At 34.9% G+C, this 16,407-nt stretch overlaps 2 protein-coding genes across 2 annotated transcripts; one reads left to right on the plus strand and one right to left on the minus strand.

Annotated features, from left to right (window-relative positions):
* Window positions 1-1,610: 1,610 nt before the first annotated feature.
* LOC125199304 (receptor-like protein 9DC3) lies at window positions 1,611-2,705 on the plus strand. Its single transcript, XM_048097362.2, has one exon. The coding sequence runs from the start codon at window positions 1,626-1,628 to the stop codon at window positions 2,703-2,705; it is 1,080 nt and encodes a 359-aa protein (XP_047953319.2). The 5' UTR covers window positions 1,611-1,625.
* A 5,395-nt stretch (window positions 2,706-8,100) lies between these two features.
* Window positions 8,101-12,722, minus strand: LOC125199305 (uncharacterized). The gene is made up of 4 exons (XM_089066235.1): window positions 12,095-12,722; window positions 10,899-11,042; window positions 10,327-10,473; window positions 8,101-9,412 (listed from the first exon to the last, which is right to left on the minus strand). Exons 1-4 carry the CDS (start codon window positions 12,720-12,722, stop codon window positions 8,145-8,147), a joined length of 2,187 nt encoding a protein of 728 aa, XP_088922361.1. The 3' UTR covers window positions 8,101-8,144.
* Window positions 12,723-16,407: the final 3,685 nt, after the last annotated feature.

Consider the following 16,407-nt stretch of genomic DNA (forward strand, 5'->3'; position numbering starts at 1 on the left):
TATGTCCCAACAAATTAAATGGTGCTTTTATCTACAATATGGAGTATTAGTTTAGTTCACAACATGATATGCATGTGGAGTACAATTATAGATGAAAAGAAATTTGATTTATATCCTTCTTATATTTCAAATAAATGGTTTGTAGGTCCAATACCATCCACTATTGGAAATCTTTCAAATCTGGATTTCATAAATCTCTCTTCCAACAAATTAAATGGTGAGCCCCATTCTCCTCTAGAACTTGACATTCACTAAATAATCTTGTTGGACATTTTTATAACACTCAGAATACATAGCATATTATGTCATTTTTATAATAGTTTTTGTTATAATGATTTCCTATATGCAAACTAGGCGGGCAGATTGGACCTGAATTTCATTACTCTTGGTATTAACATGAATAATCTATATATTTTAGAACACCGAATTTTGTTCCTCGTGATATTACCATATGAATTATGGCTGTGTCCCAAACTTGTACCATCCACAATTATGTCCCAACAAATTAAATGGTGCTTTTTATATATCTACAATATGGTGTATTAGTTTAGTTCACAACATGATATGCATGTACAATTTTAGATGTAAAGAAATTTTATTTATATCCTTATTATATTTCGAATAAATGGTTTGAAGGTCCAATTATGTCCACTATCGGAAATCTTTCAAATCTGGATTTCTTAGATCTCTCTTCCAACGAATTAAATGGTGAGTTCCCATTCTCCTTTGCAACTTCACATTCATTAAATAATCTTATTGGGAATTTTTATAACTCTAAGAATACATAGCATATTATGTCATTTTTATAATAGTTTTTATTATAATGATTTCCTATATGCAAGCTAGGTAGATTGGACCAGAATTTCATTACTCCGAACATTGAAAAGTTCATACACCAGGGTGAATAGTGATATTTTCGCCAATACTTTTATATCTGAAAGTTCTAACTTTATTTAAACAGTCTGATTTATGGGAGTTATTTCATGAAAGATTGGTCATCTTGACAACTAGCATTTTGATTTTATGTGGTCCCTTTTCTTAAAATGTTACTCCCCCCGTCCCAACTTAATTGTCACTCTTTTCCATTTCGGTCCGCCCCTAATTTATTTGTCACACTTTATTTTTACCATAAATGGTAAGTAAATCTCACATTCCACTAACTCAATTCAGTCACATTTTAATATAAAATTAATATAAAAAGTGGGTTCCACATTCCAATAACTTTTTCAACTAACTTTTCTTTACATTTCTTAAAACTCGTGCCCACTCCAAGAGTGACAATTAAGTTCAGACAGAGGGAGTAATATATAATGCGGATAACCTCCATACCGTTACATTGACTAAAATGTCATGTATGTGAATTTTTCAATATAAATAAATTTGATCTATATACTTATTAACCTTTCAAATAAATTGTTTAAGGTCCAATACAATCCACCATTAGAAATATATCAAATCTAGAGTTCTTACAACTCTCTTCCAACAAATTAAATGGTGAGCTCCCATCCTCCATCTGCAAGTTGTCACGCCTTGATTATCTTCTTCTCTCAAATAACACTCTGGAAGGAAGACTGCCACAATGCTTTGGAAACTACAGCAGATCATTGACCATCTTTCACCTAAACATGAATCACCTTAGTGGCCTCATTCCATCTATCATATCTAAGAATTGTAGTCTTTTGTCCATTAATTTGGGTAATAACGAATTCCACGGACGGTTACCTAAATCCTTAGTCAATTGTCGACGTCTAAGGGGTCTCGACATTGCAAATAATAGAATACAAGACGAATTTCCCTTTTGGATGGAACACCTTCCCAAGCTTAAAGTGCTAGTGTTGAAGTCTAACAAGTGTGATGGCAACTTATCACTTCCTTCACCAATGAAACTTCCATTTCCTTTGTTACAAGTTCTAGATATATCTCATAATGCATTTGTAGGCTCTCTACCTGAAAGATACTTCAAGAATTTCAGAGAAATGATAGACGCAAAGCAAAGAGATGACACAGAGAGTTCCTATGAAAGAGAAGATGAGCAGTATCTAAATTTTGTGGATATGATAGTCACCTTGAAAGGTAAGGATCAGTTGTTGAAAAGACTACTGGAAACCTTCACAGCAATTGACTTATCCTCCAATAATTTCTCCGGGACTATTCCACATTCCATAGGAAATCTTACGATTCTCAAATACTTGAACCTGTCCCATAATAGCCTCATAGCACATATACCTTCGTCTCTAGGAAACATGACTGACCTCGAATCGTTGGACTTGTCAGCAAACAAATTGGATGGAGAAATTCCAAGTGAATTGACAAGGTTGACATTTCTTGCCAAACTAAACCTTTCAATGAACCATCTTGTTGGGCATATACCTCAAGCTAATCAGTTCTCCACATTTGAGAATGATTCCTATATGGGAAATTGGGGATTGTGCGGAGCTCCGTTGACAATTAAATGCAATAATGGGACATGGTTGCAGGCAGAAGAAGAAGATGGAGATGATGAATATGAATTCATAGATGGATTTGGTTGGCGATGTGTTGTAATGGGATATGGAAGTGGATTCGTAGTTGGGATTGGAATTGGTTACATGATAATAAGAAGTGGAAGGCCAAAATGGTTAGTCGAATTCTTTTTCGGGGCTGGTTATAGATATAAGACGAAGAAGAGATGCGACAAAGCTCCACCAACACGAAGGGGAACTTAGATTGAAAGACAAAAGGAGGATTGTGTGCTTGCCTTGTGTTTAAATTGGAACTCTTTCTTGAGTTTGTTCGAATTTTCTTTCTTAATTTTTCTGTTTTTGGATGTCATGAGAGCTTGTGTTTGAGTTGTTGCAATATATTAAATTATGTTAAGAAGTAAGCCAATTTATGTTCTGTATTTTGCAAACAAATTTACAATGATCTGTGCTACAAGAAATTGATGTGTAAAAAGTTCGGAAATTTTAACATTGTCAGATCTAAAATGCACCCAACAAATACAACAAAAAATTCATCTCAAACGTCGACATTCTACTTAAATGAAATCACATCTAAATTCAGATTATTTTGTAAATTTTAGAAGTTCAAACTACATACTGTATTGCAGAGCACAATATGTGCCCGAGGACACACCTCTATCTCTACGAGGACACACCTCGCACAGTAACTCTCGTACACACTCACGCACACTTAACTAGTGCACCCACTCACTCTCTTGTGTACTTACTCACACACACTAATCAAGCATCTATACCTATTTATAGGCATCCAATGTCGGTGGCATACAAACCAACCGACATACTTTACCTATTCTAGATTAATCTCTAATCATTACTTTTTCCAAGTCGGTTAAGATAGATACTTTTACATGGTCTAGCATATTCTAATTAATTATCTTATATCTTGGGCATTCTAGATTCTCCACCTAAGTCGGTGGAGATATAATTTTAATAAAGTTTGCTAACTCATTAACGTAATGTATTAAATATGTCAATATGATATTATGTGTTGATATTTTAATGTCATCATATTAACATTTATAATACACGGCGTTGATGAGTTAACAGAATTGCAATTTATGAAAGTTAGCAATGATCACACCCTAACATTGCAAATTTTAAAATGCATTATTTGCAAAACATCACACATTAATTGCCCCAAGCATGCGAGACTGCCGAATTAAGCTCAAGAAAATTAACAACGATGCTTATCTTAATTAATAGGAGTAGCAAAGATTCTAGATTTCAAAACAACAACAAAATAATATATCCAAAATAATTAATTTTGAAGCTATCCGTCATTTAATTTCTTGCCTTGCTCCACCAAAGCCCGAATTCAATTTCCTCACTCATTGGAATAGCAAGTAGATGGGGATCTCAATAAAACAAAATATTTATGAGAAAATAATATCTTTACCGCTTTCACAAAATCTCTAAGCAAAGATCCATTTTAAAGATCAAACCCCCACAAAATTCCTTTCTAAAAGATTATTAAAAGCTAATTAGCTAAAGCACATTCATGAAGAATGATATGCAATGAGCCTAATGAGGTTGTGCTTCCTATATTCTTATTTAGCTCAGAGGACTTCAATTCTTCATTTTTTCCATTTTTGTCATAGTTGATTTATTATTCCATTTTCTCTCTTTCTTTGATATTGGACTAATCATTGGTTTGTTATTTTATTCAAAGTATGTTTGGATTTGATTTCGTTTTTATTTGTTTTAGAGTTATTGAAATTGGATTAATACTGATGTATAATCTACTTATGGATCAGTTTTAACTATATTATTTCCTCCGTCAGTGAAAAAATGTTTTAGGTATGTGGATCACACTCAACCAAATAATTACTCACGTCTTATTGTAAAATCCGTATATAAAATTTGAGCCCACACTCATTTTTTCATTTTACTTTATAAAGTTAAACAATTTCTTAAAATCCATGTCACGTCAAAATGGAATTATAAATGGCGAACGAAAGGAAGAATTGTGATTGAATATTTTCCATAGTCGTTAGTAATGATGATTAACTAACAATTGGGGCATGACACCTATATTGTGGAAAGTAAATGTTTGAAGGTAATGTTTTCTTGACATTAAAACGGCCAAGGTTTACAAATGGGGCACGATCAATATATACAATTTGACTTATACAGGGGACTCCATTTTTTTAAAGGTAAATAGCCATATCAAAATCTGGTCTAGATTCCATAAAATTTGAAATCCTCTAATTAAATCACAAAATTTCAAATTTTTCTAGTGTATTTCATCTTAAAATCTCAATTCACATCAATAAAAATCTCAAAGCAAAGATCAACTCTAAAGATTAAAAAAAGGGCCATACTCTCAAGAGGATTGAGGTTATAACTATCCTACATGGGCCTGTTTTGGGCCTGTTTAGGTTTTTTGGGACAGGATTATACTCTAAAATCTCGATATCTAAAGTAAGCAATCTTACCAACTTTTCTTGATATCTTAATTTAATTTTAACTATGGTAATCGAATCTTTCCAAATTTTCTCGAAATCTCCACACAAAAGACATAACTCATATACAATTACCTAATATATTGATGCAGTATTGGAACATAAGAAGCAATTTATATTTTTGGTTCTATTTATTTTCCAGTTATTAGAATTAGTAGATGGAAAAATATTAGGAGTAATATTTTTCCTTCTTTCAAATTAATATTTTTCCTTCTTTCAAATTAGGTTTTCCTTTAAGTTTAATTTTCTATAAGGTAGGATTTCTCTTTGCCTATGTATAATTCCTTCTTTCAAATTAGGTTTTCCTTTAAGTTTAATTTTCTATAAAGTAGGATTTCTCTTTGCCTATGTATAAGAATCAAACTTGTGTGTGTTTTATTTATTTATCTTCCTCACCAAACTACCAATATAAGAATCACATTCAATCATGGCAACAGAAACTCATGCTGATAATTCTCAAGAAGAGATTCTGTCAGCCATAAAAAGTTTAAGGTTGGAACTTGGCAACAACGGAGACGCAATTTTTGCCGCGAAGAAGGCCAAGCTTCGGATTGATCCTCCAAAGTTCAACGGAGATGACCCATTAGGTTGGATTCACAAGGTCCAATCCTATTTCGACTACTTTGAAACGTCGGAAAAGGACCGTCTACGCTTAGTTGGACTACTTTTTGAACACCGGGCGTCCAATTGGCTCCTTCACCAGCATGATAACAATTTGGTGACAACATGGCCTGAATTCTTGGAGGCGTTGAAACGGAGATTCGACCCTCCCCGTGCGTTGAAAGTGACAGGTAAGATTTCGGGAGTTTATGTCGAAACCTTAATCAGTGGAAGCAGTACATATAATTTCATCCAACCCGAAATTGTCAAGAAATATTGGCTGCATGTTACACCAATCAATCCTTTCCGTGTTTGTGTGGGCAATGGGTCGATATTCGTGTGTAAAGAAAAATGTAACAACGTCAATATTTCACTTCAAGGACATGAGGTTGTTGTTGATTTATTTGTGCTCCCCATTCATGCTCCAAACCTAGTCTTAGGAGCTTCGTGGCTCAAGACTTTGGGTGAGATTTACCGAAGCTACAACGAATACACGATGGAATTTACGTGTAACGATAAGGTGGTTACATTAGGCGGCCGTTGGGAGAAGGGACAGCATATTTTTTACAATGCAATCAAGGAGTAGGAGTGTTTCTAAGGGATATATATCAACTATGGAAGAAGGCATTTTGAGTAGTATAAACTCATTTTTCCATTTTTGGTGTAGTTGATTTATTATTTCATTTGCTCTCTTTATTTGAGATTGGACTAATCATTGGTTTGTTATTTTATTCGAAGTACGTTTGAATTTGATTTCGCTTTTGTTTGTTTTAGAGTTATTGACATTGGATTAATCCTGATGTATTATTTACTTATGGATCATTTAATTATATTACTTCCTCTGTAAGTGAAAAAATGTTTTAGGTATGTGGATCACACTGAACCAAATAATTACTCACTCACGTCCTACTATAAAATAAATATATAAAAATTAATTCCATGCTAAGTCAAAATGGAACTATAAATGGCAGACGAAAGGAAGAATTGTGATTGAAGGTAATGTTTTCTTGATATTAAATGGCCAAGGTTTACAAATGGGGCACGATCAATGAGTCAATATATACAATTTGATTTATACAGGGGATTCCATTTTTTTAAAGGTAAATAGCTGTGTAAATTATGGTCAAAATCTGATCTATTCCTCAAAATATCAAAATCTCATATATTTCACAAAGTTTGAAATACGCTAATTAAATAACAAAATTTCAATTTTTATACTTTATTCCGTCTTGAAATCTCAATTTACATCGACAAAAATGTCCAAGATCCACTCTAAAGATTAAAAAAAAGGGCCATACACTCAAAAGCAATCTCAAATCAAATAAAAAGGCCCAAAACTTCTTTCTTCTTCTTAACAAAATAGGCCCAACTGAATTATTTAAACAAAACAAACTGGCCCAAAAGTGAGCCCAACTTCAGAGAATAAGATTGTGCCTTAACACACACAAATCAGAAAAGCTGTGACCTCCTCGGCGCCACCCAACCGCCGTCGCCGGTCACCAACTCCATGTACGGTTGTTCCCTTTTAACATTTGTGCATTAATAGATCTTTATAATTTTTTATTTGATCATAACATGTCACCATTTCTTTATTTATCATATTTCACATGACATTATAAGAGGCACTCCAACCGTTTGCCGAAATGCCCGACAAAGTCTGGTGTAGTCTAAGTGTTCTTCATATCATCAGTGACAAAGATTACTACATAGTTTTTTAAACCTTAATCTTCTCTTCTCCTTCATCAAAATTGTTCAGCCATGGCTCATGCTGATAATTCAAAGTCCAACCATTCGGAGCAGAGCCCCTATCTTCAGCTCGATCCCCCGAAATTCAACGGAGACGACCCATGGGGATGGACTTTCAAGGTTGACATGTATTTAGACTATTACCGGATGTCGGAAGAGCAGCCAGCGCTGGATTGGCTCATTTACCAAAAAAAACACAAATTGGTAAAATCATGGCCTGATTTCATGGAAGCGGTGAAAGAGAGGTTTGATCCAACATATCATGACAATCACTTAGGGAAACTCTGCAAGCTGCAACAACTCAACACGGTGATGGAATATCAGGACGAGTTCGAGAGGCTTTTGGTCAAGATTAAGGGTGTGTCGCTATCGGAGAATCACCTCGTCTCCATATGTGAATCGGGCTTCAAAGATGCTATTCGATGGGAACTACACTTGCGAAAGCCCTCGTCCTTGTGTGAAATGTTTGCGCTTGCGCGCGAATTCGAGAAGATGTACGATGAAGGCTTCAAGTGAGAGAGGTATGTTTTGGTTGTTTTATTTGTTTTGAGTTGAATTTTGTGGGGATTGAATTTGTTTCCAATTATAATTAGAAGTTGAAGTTGGATATAATTCTTATAATTTAGAAAACAATTTTGAGCATTGAAATATTTGATTTTTTAGCATCTGTGCAGATTGCATGCAAGGGTTGCTTGTACAATTTTATGAACAAAAGTAGCCTAACTTAGAAATACAACATTGCATAATTTAAGATGCATTATTTGCAAAACATCATACACACAACAAGCTAGTGTTCCAAATGAAACTCAAGAAAAGCACAATTGTTTGTCTTGAATCACCTTCTCCTTGTTGTTGCTTTTTCTCTATTTCTTCTCTTCATCTTACTATTACTATATCCAGCCCCAAAAAAGAAGTCCACTAACCATCTTGGCCTTCCGCTTCTTATAATCATGTAACCAACTCCAATTCCAACCACAAATCCACATCCATACCCTAACACGACACTTCGCCAACCAAATCCATCTATAAATCCTGACTCATCATCATCATCTTCTTGTGGAGGAAACACTGATTTTCCATCAGTTGTGTCACACTGCTTTGCCAATGGAACTCCACACAATCCCAAGTTTCCTGTGTATGAATCATTCTGAAACGTAGAAAACTGCTTAGATTGTGGTATTGGCCCCACAAAATTATTCATTGATAGGTTTAATTTCGAAAGAAATGTCAAACCTGTCAGATCACTTGGAATTTTTCCACTCAATCTGTTCCATGACAAATCCAATGACTCAAGAATACTTATATTCCCAAGAGACACAGGAATCTCTCCCGTGAGAGTATTACTGGACAAATTCAAGTATCTAAGAGAATTAAGATTGCCGATGGAAACTGGAATGTTCCCGGAAAATCTATTGGAAGATAAGTCAATCATTGTAAACGTATCTAACAATCTTTTCAATTCCTGATCCAAACCCTTCAAAATGACACCTAAGTCTAAATATGTTTGGAGCCTATCCTTCCCAACGCGTGTCAGATTATCCTTGGCATCTATCATACCTTCACAATTCTTGAAATATCTATCAGGTAAAGAGCCAACAAATGCATTTCTTGATATATCCAAGACTTGCAACTTTGGAAACGGATGCTCGGTCTTTGAAGCCTCCAACATAGTACCATTCAACTTGTTAGACCTCAAGATGAGGACGCGAAGTTGAGGGAATGCTTCCATCCAGAAGGGAAATGCGCCTCGTATTTCATTATCACCAAAATCAATGCTCTCCAAGCGTTGGCAGTTGATTAGGGACTGTGTTATTCCTTCCAACTTATTGCCATACAGAATAAGGGCCTGAAGACTGCAACCTTTTACAAATGTGGATTGAAGGGCTGTGATTTGGTTTTGACCTAAATTAAGAGCCAACAATGTACTATTGAAGTTTCCCAAGCACTTTGGAATCTGTCCTTCCAAATGATTGTCTGCTAAATGGAGGAGTGTCAGTAATCTCAAGTCGCAAATGGATAATGGAATCTCTCCAATTAGTTTGTTACGAGGGAGTACTAAATAATCCAGCTCTGACATATTCCCAATGGCGGAAGGTATTGGACCTGAAAATTGATTTTGAACGGGATTAAGAATGACATATTGACATATTGACATATGAGAGAGAGAGAGAGAGTATGATACCATTTAAATTATTGTCGTGAAGCCATAACTAAATGAGGTGTTTCAGGTTTCCAATTTCTTTTGGAATAGTACCTACTCGTACAAATTTTGAAAAAGACAATCATAACAAATACAGTACAACTTTGTATCCAATGATACATAAACAGACATGAAATCATGCTACTTAAAATATGAAGTTGTGACACTAATATATGTATGTTTAGGGTTCAGTAAAACATGTACACAATGTATTACTTCTTCCGCCCACGATAAGAGTCCTATTTTGTCATTTCAGTTCACCCACAATTAGAGTCTTATTTTACTTTTGCCATAAATGGTAAGTAGGCCACGCATTCCACCAACTTATTCCACTCACGTTTTATTATAAAACTAATATATATATATATAGGGGCGCATTATGGTCAATAAGTGAAATTCTGTTAAAAATCAAAACAAATCTCAGTCCTTGGATCCTGAGATTGGATGGATGTGATAAGTTACATTATTAGTCCAAAATGCTACATTATCATTATTAGACTAAAATGCTACATTATTGTACTAAAATAGTACATTATTAGCTAAGTTACATTATTTGACTAGTTATCTACATTACTAGATGACACGTGTCAATAATCTAACGGTTACATTACAAGATCCAATGACTGATATTTGTTTTAATTTTTGACAGAATTTCACTTATTGATCTGAACACGTCCCTATATATATATATATATATATATATATATATATATAAGTGAGACCCATATTCTACAAACTTAATCAACCTATTTTTCTTTACATTTCTTAAAACTCGTGTCATAATTAAAGAGGACTACTATTGCGACGGAAAGAGTACCGGTTAATGTATTATTGGCAAGCCTTAAGTAGGAAAGAGATGTCATGTTCCCAATTTCCTTTGGTATGTATCCATTTATTAGAATATTGTCTTGCAACTGCAGCTCCCATAAATTAACAAGGCGACCTAGCTCTTTTGGTATAGGACCTGCAAGAATATACAAAAAACATTGTGCAAGCTTAATAAACATAGGAATGGCCACTTGAGACGAGATAATGATTTAGTTATAACTAATAAATTTTAATTTTCATTAATACCGAGTTAACATCAATATACCCGATTGATCTGATGGATGGCATATGATAATAGTTACTCCCTCCGTTCCAAATTAATTCAATCATTTTTCTATCTTGTGAAGTTCCAAGATAATTGAGTTTCTATTTTTGGAAAAAAAATAACATTCTCTTTAACTTTATTCTCTCTTACTTTATTCACCATCCACTTAACACACTATTCTTAAGTATCATGGTATGGGAAAATGTGACACAAAATTGAACGACTTACTAATTTTAGTAGAAATAAATGCAATAAAACGTTACAATAAAGTAAGTTATGAAGGGTTGGAATCATACCACTTAAAGCATTACTGGAAAGGTATATACCAACCATGGCTGTCATGTTCCCAAGTTCTCTTGGCACTAAACCACTAATATTGTTGCAACACATGCTCAATCGCTCGAAATCGGTAAGAAGACCGATCTCTTTTGGAATTTCACCTATAGGATTATGATAGAAATCATAAACTTAGCTCAAATTAAGCATCAACAAGTGATTTGCTCATACCAGTTAGATTATTATATTCAAGGCCTATTCTGAGAAGGGATGTCATGTTTCCAATTTGTGGTGATAATGGTCCACTTAGTTCATTGGAAGCAAAGTCAACATATTGCAAGGATGGCATGCCGAAGAGAGTTGCAGGCAATGAGCCTTTTAATTTGTTGGAACTCATGTCCGAACTTTTTAAATTCGTTAGACGACCAATCTCCTCTGGAATATCACCTACATGAATCAAATCCATAATATTTAGTACATGTTCATATAGCATTATAATATTTTAAATTATACTCCCTCCGTCCGTGAATAGGAGTCTCATTTTTTTCCGGCACGAGTTTTAAAAAATGTTAAAAAAAGTGGGTACACAAAAGTTAGTGAAATATGGGTCCACGTGTATATATTGGTTTTAAATGATATGTGAGCGCAGTGTGGGGCCTTTTTACCATTTATGGTAATTATAAAGCGGGACTCCTATTCGCGGACGGACCATAATAAAAAAATGGGATTCCTATTCGCGCACAAAGGGAGAAGAAAGTTATGTCTATAGAGAAATAGAGAATACAATTAGACTTATCTCCTTGGCCTATTTGTTTAGTAAGATTATGACCTAAAAAAATAATACTATGACTCGACCTTGAAATGTTTATTCGTATTTGTTGGATTTTTTATATAACAGGATAAGTAATTAAATTCAAAGTGGTGCAACTTTCAAGAATTCGTATTCCCTAAGTTTTATTGAATCTTTATTATTGTTATTATTATTAATGAATAATAACTTCAATAAATTTTAATATAAGTTTTAAAATATGGACAATACCTAATTATAATAATAATAACTATGATAATAAATAACCATAATAATAAGAATATTATTAATATTAATTTGACCCTCTACGTATATGACTGTAAAAAAATAATAGATATTGAAAATAAATAGAAAATGACATTAAAAAGAATTATTTGACTATAGTCCATGGAGATAAGATCAAGTTACCTGTCAACTTATTTGCATCAATGTACAACGTTTGAAGCTTGGTCAAGTTCCCAAGTTCCCTTGGCACTATTCCATCAAATTTGTTGTTGTACAAAGAAAGATACTCGAGCTGCGAACACTGCTCCAAACTCGATGGTATATTCCCATACATCTCGTTGTAAGAAATACGAAGAATCTTGAGTCGATCAAGATTGTGTATGCACATATCAAGAGGTAGACTACTAGACAAACTATTATTCCTCAAACTCAAGACTTCTAAATTTGACATGTTAAAGATAGACACGGGAAGAGGACCATGAAAAGAGTTGTCGTTCATGTCTAAAGAAACGAGAGAAGAAATATTTCCGATTTCTGGTGGGATGGTTCCAACAAGACCCATGTTCGATATGTTCAACTGAGTCACCCTATTAAGGAGAAAATCACAAGTAACTCCGATCCAACTACAGACACTGGCTTCAGTGCTCCAATTTTTTGTCAATATAGTTTGTGGATCGGAAGTGATTTGAGATTTTAAGGCAAGAAGTGAAGAACGATCGGTGTTGATATCGGTGGCTAAGCTATAATACATCAAATAGTGAACAGACGACAAGAGTAGAGTAAGGAGGAGAAAATGAGAAGATTTTTCCATTTTTGACTTGATTTCAACAATAGTATTTTTGTGATTGAGCTACGATGTATATACATGTATGTGTGTGGGATATTTATTTTAAGGAGATTGTAACAAATATGAAAGCATTAGGTAAAGTCAAAGCCATGAATTAACGTTATATCTATCTGATAATTGATGATGCCGCGGCGGCTTCATAATTGATTACACTTGTAGAATTATTTATTAAGTCAATGAAAGTGATCTCAATTTCTAAAATATGTATCCACCAATTATTATGTTTTTTACTTTTTCATGAACAATCTCATCAGATTTTGTCAAAGATTGAAATGTAAAGATTGAATTAAATAGATACCACTAGACTTGGTTACCACCTTCTCTAAAATATGACGATTCCTAGTGTTTAAGTCAAACAATATGAATGTTGACATCTTTAATATTTTTACGATAACTGAGAAATGACATTTAACAAGTTGACAGAATATTTAAACACGCAAAAGCGATGTAATAATAAAACTCTCATTTTATTATATGCATTTGTGCTTTCATAGATCGGGGTGTGTTAGGGTCAATATATATGCAAGCAATATGTGATTCATAGACAAGCAATTCAACATATGGTTCCAAGCAATATAGGATACGAAATAGAGCACTATCGTGATACCATAGTTAAAATGACAACCTAGGCTAACAATTTGCGATACATAGGCAAGCAACTTGGCATATGATTCTAAGCTATATGTGATACGAAATCAAAGATAATCAAGCAATCTACGATACATAGGCAAGCAGGCTAAGATTGAATCTGCACCTAAATCTAAGGGTTCTTCTCATTGGTGGTACATTGTCATTTTAAAAGTGGTTGTCAACTTAATATAATCCTTCATAGATCTCTATAATTTATTTTTAGTTTTATTGATTTCCATTATCTAAATAAAACTCTCATCATGTAAAATTTATTGCGCTTACTGTTTGCCGAAATACCCAACAAAATATTGTGTGGTGAGAAGAGCTCTAAATGTTTGATTAAATCCCACACGATGTCATGTCCGGGCAGTTGTATTTAGGGAATAAGAAATATCCCATTTCTTGATGCCAAATATCCCACATAGATCTTAATATTTTATTTTTAAATTTTGTTGATTTCCATTATCTAAATAATACTCATGGTATAATGCTCTTCAACAAAAAATTGCTCTAAATGTTTGATTAAATCCCACATGATGACGTGACCGGAAAGTTGTATTTCGGGAATAAGAAATATCCACATGATGCCAGATTCTCTAGTATCTTTCTACAGACAAGTTAGTTTCTATTTTATACAAATTGTGAACAGGTACAAGGTATTTCGTATTTTCGTTGGGACAATACGTCGAGCGGTTACCGTGCTAACTCGCATAGAAGCATGGGAAGGACAGATTTTGTTTAATAGCTATGGCGAGGAAACCACAAAGTGTCGAACACTCTGCATGTGCGCCCGTTGTGAACAGATCCAAGGAATTCAGTGAAGCAATAGATCGAACAGGTTGCAGTCATTCCTTCAGTTAGTGTTTTTTTTTTAAAATCGAACATATGCCAACGAGGAAGCTGGTGATTATTTTGATCAGTGCGCATGCCTGCGTGGTGATCATGAACAATGTGTCGACTGCAGCAGACCTGACCCAAGACTTCAAGACCGGGTATATGACCCTCTCGTCTCCGCGGTCTATGTTCGTGAGTGGGATCATTGATCTGCGGAGACGGGATATGGACGCTGCCGAGCTCCCTTCTGGCTCTGGGGGGTGTGAAGCCGCCTATTTGTATGAAGTTTCTGTCGAGGAAAGTGAACGCAAGGGTTGACAACTTCTTAGCACCATGAAGTGCCACTTATTTTGTGGTAAGATGTTTTCCCTCTAACTAATAGATTGGAGGCTCAGGGTGAGTAATTAAATGGGGAACTATTATAATTGAGGCAAACAATTTTTTTCTTTCAAGTTTTTTAAGGAAAGTGTTCCATAATTAATACTCCCTCGTTCCTTTATAGTTAAGGCGAAACTTTTTAGCACGAAATTTAAGAAAGGGAAGTTGAGTGTGTTAAATAAATAGATAGAAACGTAAGATAGAGAAACAGGTAGAAAAAATAAAGTAGAAAGTTAATAAAATGGAAAGAATAAAGTAAAAGAGAGTAGAGGAAGAAAGAAAAAAGTTTCTATATGACTCAACTATGAGGGAATTTCCTGAAATGGAAAAATAAGTCAACTATGAGGGAACGGAGGGAGTATTTTGTTCTATGCCTATCTTGCAATTTTTTGCAAGTGAACCATTTTATGCATAAGCTGCGAATGCACAGCAAGCATACAGTAAGTATGATAGAAAAGTGCACTCACTGGATTTAAAAAAAACGTGTTAAGTGTTATGAATTTGAATCCTTTGAGTGGATTCTAACTCTATACGTATGAAATTTTAAAAACACAAGAGAATACATAAAATTGAAGAAAATGTTAATACCTTTGTGAATAATTATTTGGACTTCATGAACAATTCTTACTGCATAGTTACATATAATATGCAAGGACATATTAAATATAAACAGAACACTAATACCGAACAATAAAAACATCGGATAACTAAAACAAAAACATTCACAATACTATTTATTTTCGTCTATCCTGATTCCTCACAACTCTTCTTCGTCTATCTCTTTTCTTCCGGCGCTGGAACACTCAAATATCTTCTCAAAAACATCATCAACTTTCTCAAAGTATTTATAACTGAAACTTGGGCAGAATAAAAGCAGCCATGAAAAGATTCCTATGCTCAACACATATCCAGCAGCAGCAAAGACATAAATCCACTCAATCTCCCTCTCTGGTTTTACTTCCACATTAGGCGGTGATGGTTTTTCATCACTCCCCTCACATTTTCTCGTCAATGGAAATCCACACAATCCTACATTTCCCGCATATGATTCATTACCAAATGTGGGAAGCTGAGTAGACTGTGGTATTCGTCCCTCGAGATTATTCATCGAAAGGTTTAACTTCACAAGAAATGTCAACCTTAGCCTACCAGCAGGTGAAGGCTTTACATCAACGACCTTATGGAAAACTACAACCGTTGGAAATACCCGAGTGGAAGTGGGAGCACATCACCATGGATTTCATGACGGCTTTGCCAAAGACTCTCAAAGGAAATACCGCCATTTGGGTGATTGTGGATCGACTCACCAAATGTGCGCATTTCATACCGATTCCGATAACGCATGGATCGGATAGACTAGCGCGTATCTACATAAGAGAAATCGTGCGATTGCATGGAGTCCCAGTGACGATTACGTCTGATCGTGACCCGAAGTTCACATCAAGATTTTGGATTAGTCTACAGCGCGAGCTTGGAACGCGATTAAACTTTAGCATGGCGTTTCACCCGCAGTCGGATGGACAATCCGAGAGAACGATACAAACTCTCGAGGATATGCTAAGAGCCGTGGTGCTCGACCGAGGCGGAAGTTGGGAGACCGCACTACCGTTGATCGAATTCGCTTACAACAACAGCTTCCAAGCAACGATTAACATGGCTCCGTATGAAGCCTTATATGGAAGAAAATGTAGATCACCGCTCTACTGGGATGAAGTTGGCGAACGAAGGGTACTTGGACCCGACGCAGTCGAGGAGATGATCGAAATTGTTCGACAAATCCGTATGAGAATGAAGGAAGCCCATGACA

The sequence above is a fragment of the Salvia hispanica genome, chromosome 2 (genome assembly GCF_029641045.1).
Source record: "Salvia hispanica isolate PSC_SH4W2 chromosome 2, Shi_PSC_v1, whole genome shotgun sequence".
NCBI classification, from domain to species: Eukaryota; Viridiplantae; Streptophyta; class Magnoliopsida; order Lamiales; family Lamiaceae; genus Salvia; species Salvia hispanica.

What these genes read in the sequence shown, in the direction of transcription:
- LOC125199305 (XM_089066235.1), bottom strand. Translation starts at nt 12,722, where the DNA reads ATGGAAAAATCTTCTCATTTTCTCCTCCTTACTCTACTCTTGTCGTCT. An exon ending in TTCCAGTAATGCTTTAAGTG is followed by an intron (nt 10,474 to 10,898) that starts GTATGATTCCAA and finishes ATATTCTTGCAG; the next exon opens with GTCCTATACCAAAAGAGCTA. An exon ending in TGCCAATAATACATTAACCG is followed by an intron (nt 9,413 to 10,326) that starts GTACTCTTTCCG and finishes ATCAATTTTCAG; the next exon opens with GTCCAATACCTTCCGCCATT.
- LOC125199304 (XM_048097362.2), top strand. Translation starts at nt 1,626, where the DNA reads ATGAATCACCTTAGTGGCCTCATTCCATCTATCATATCTAAGAATTGT.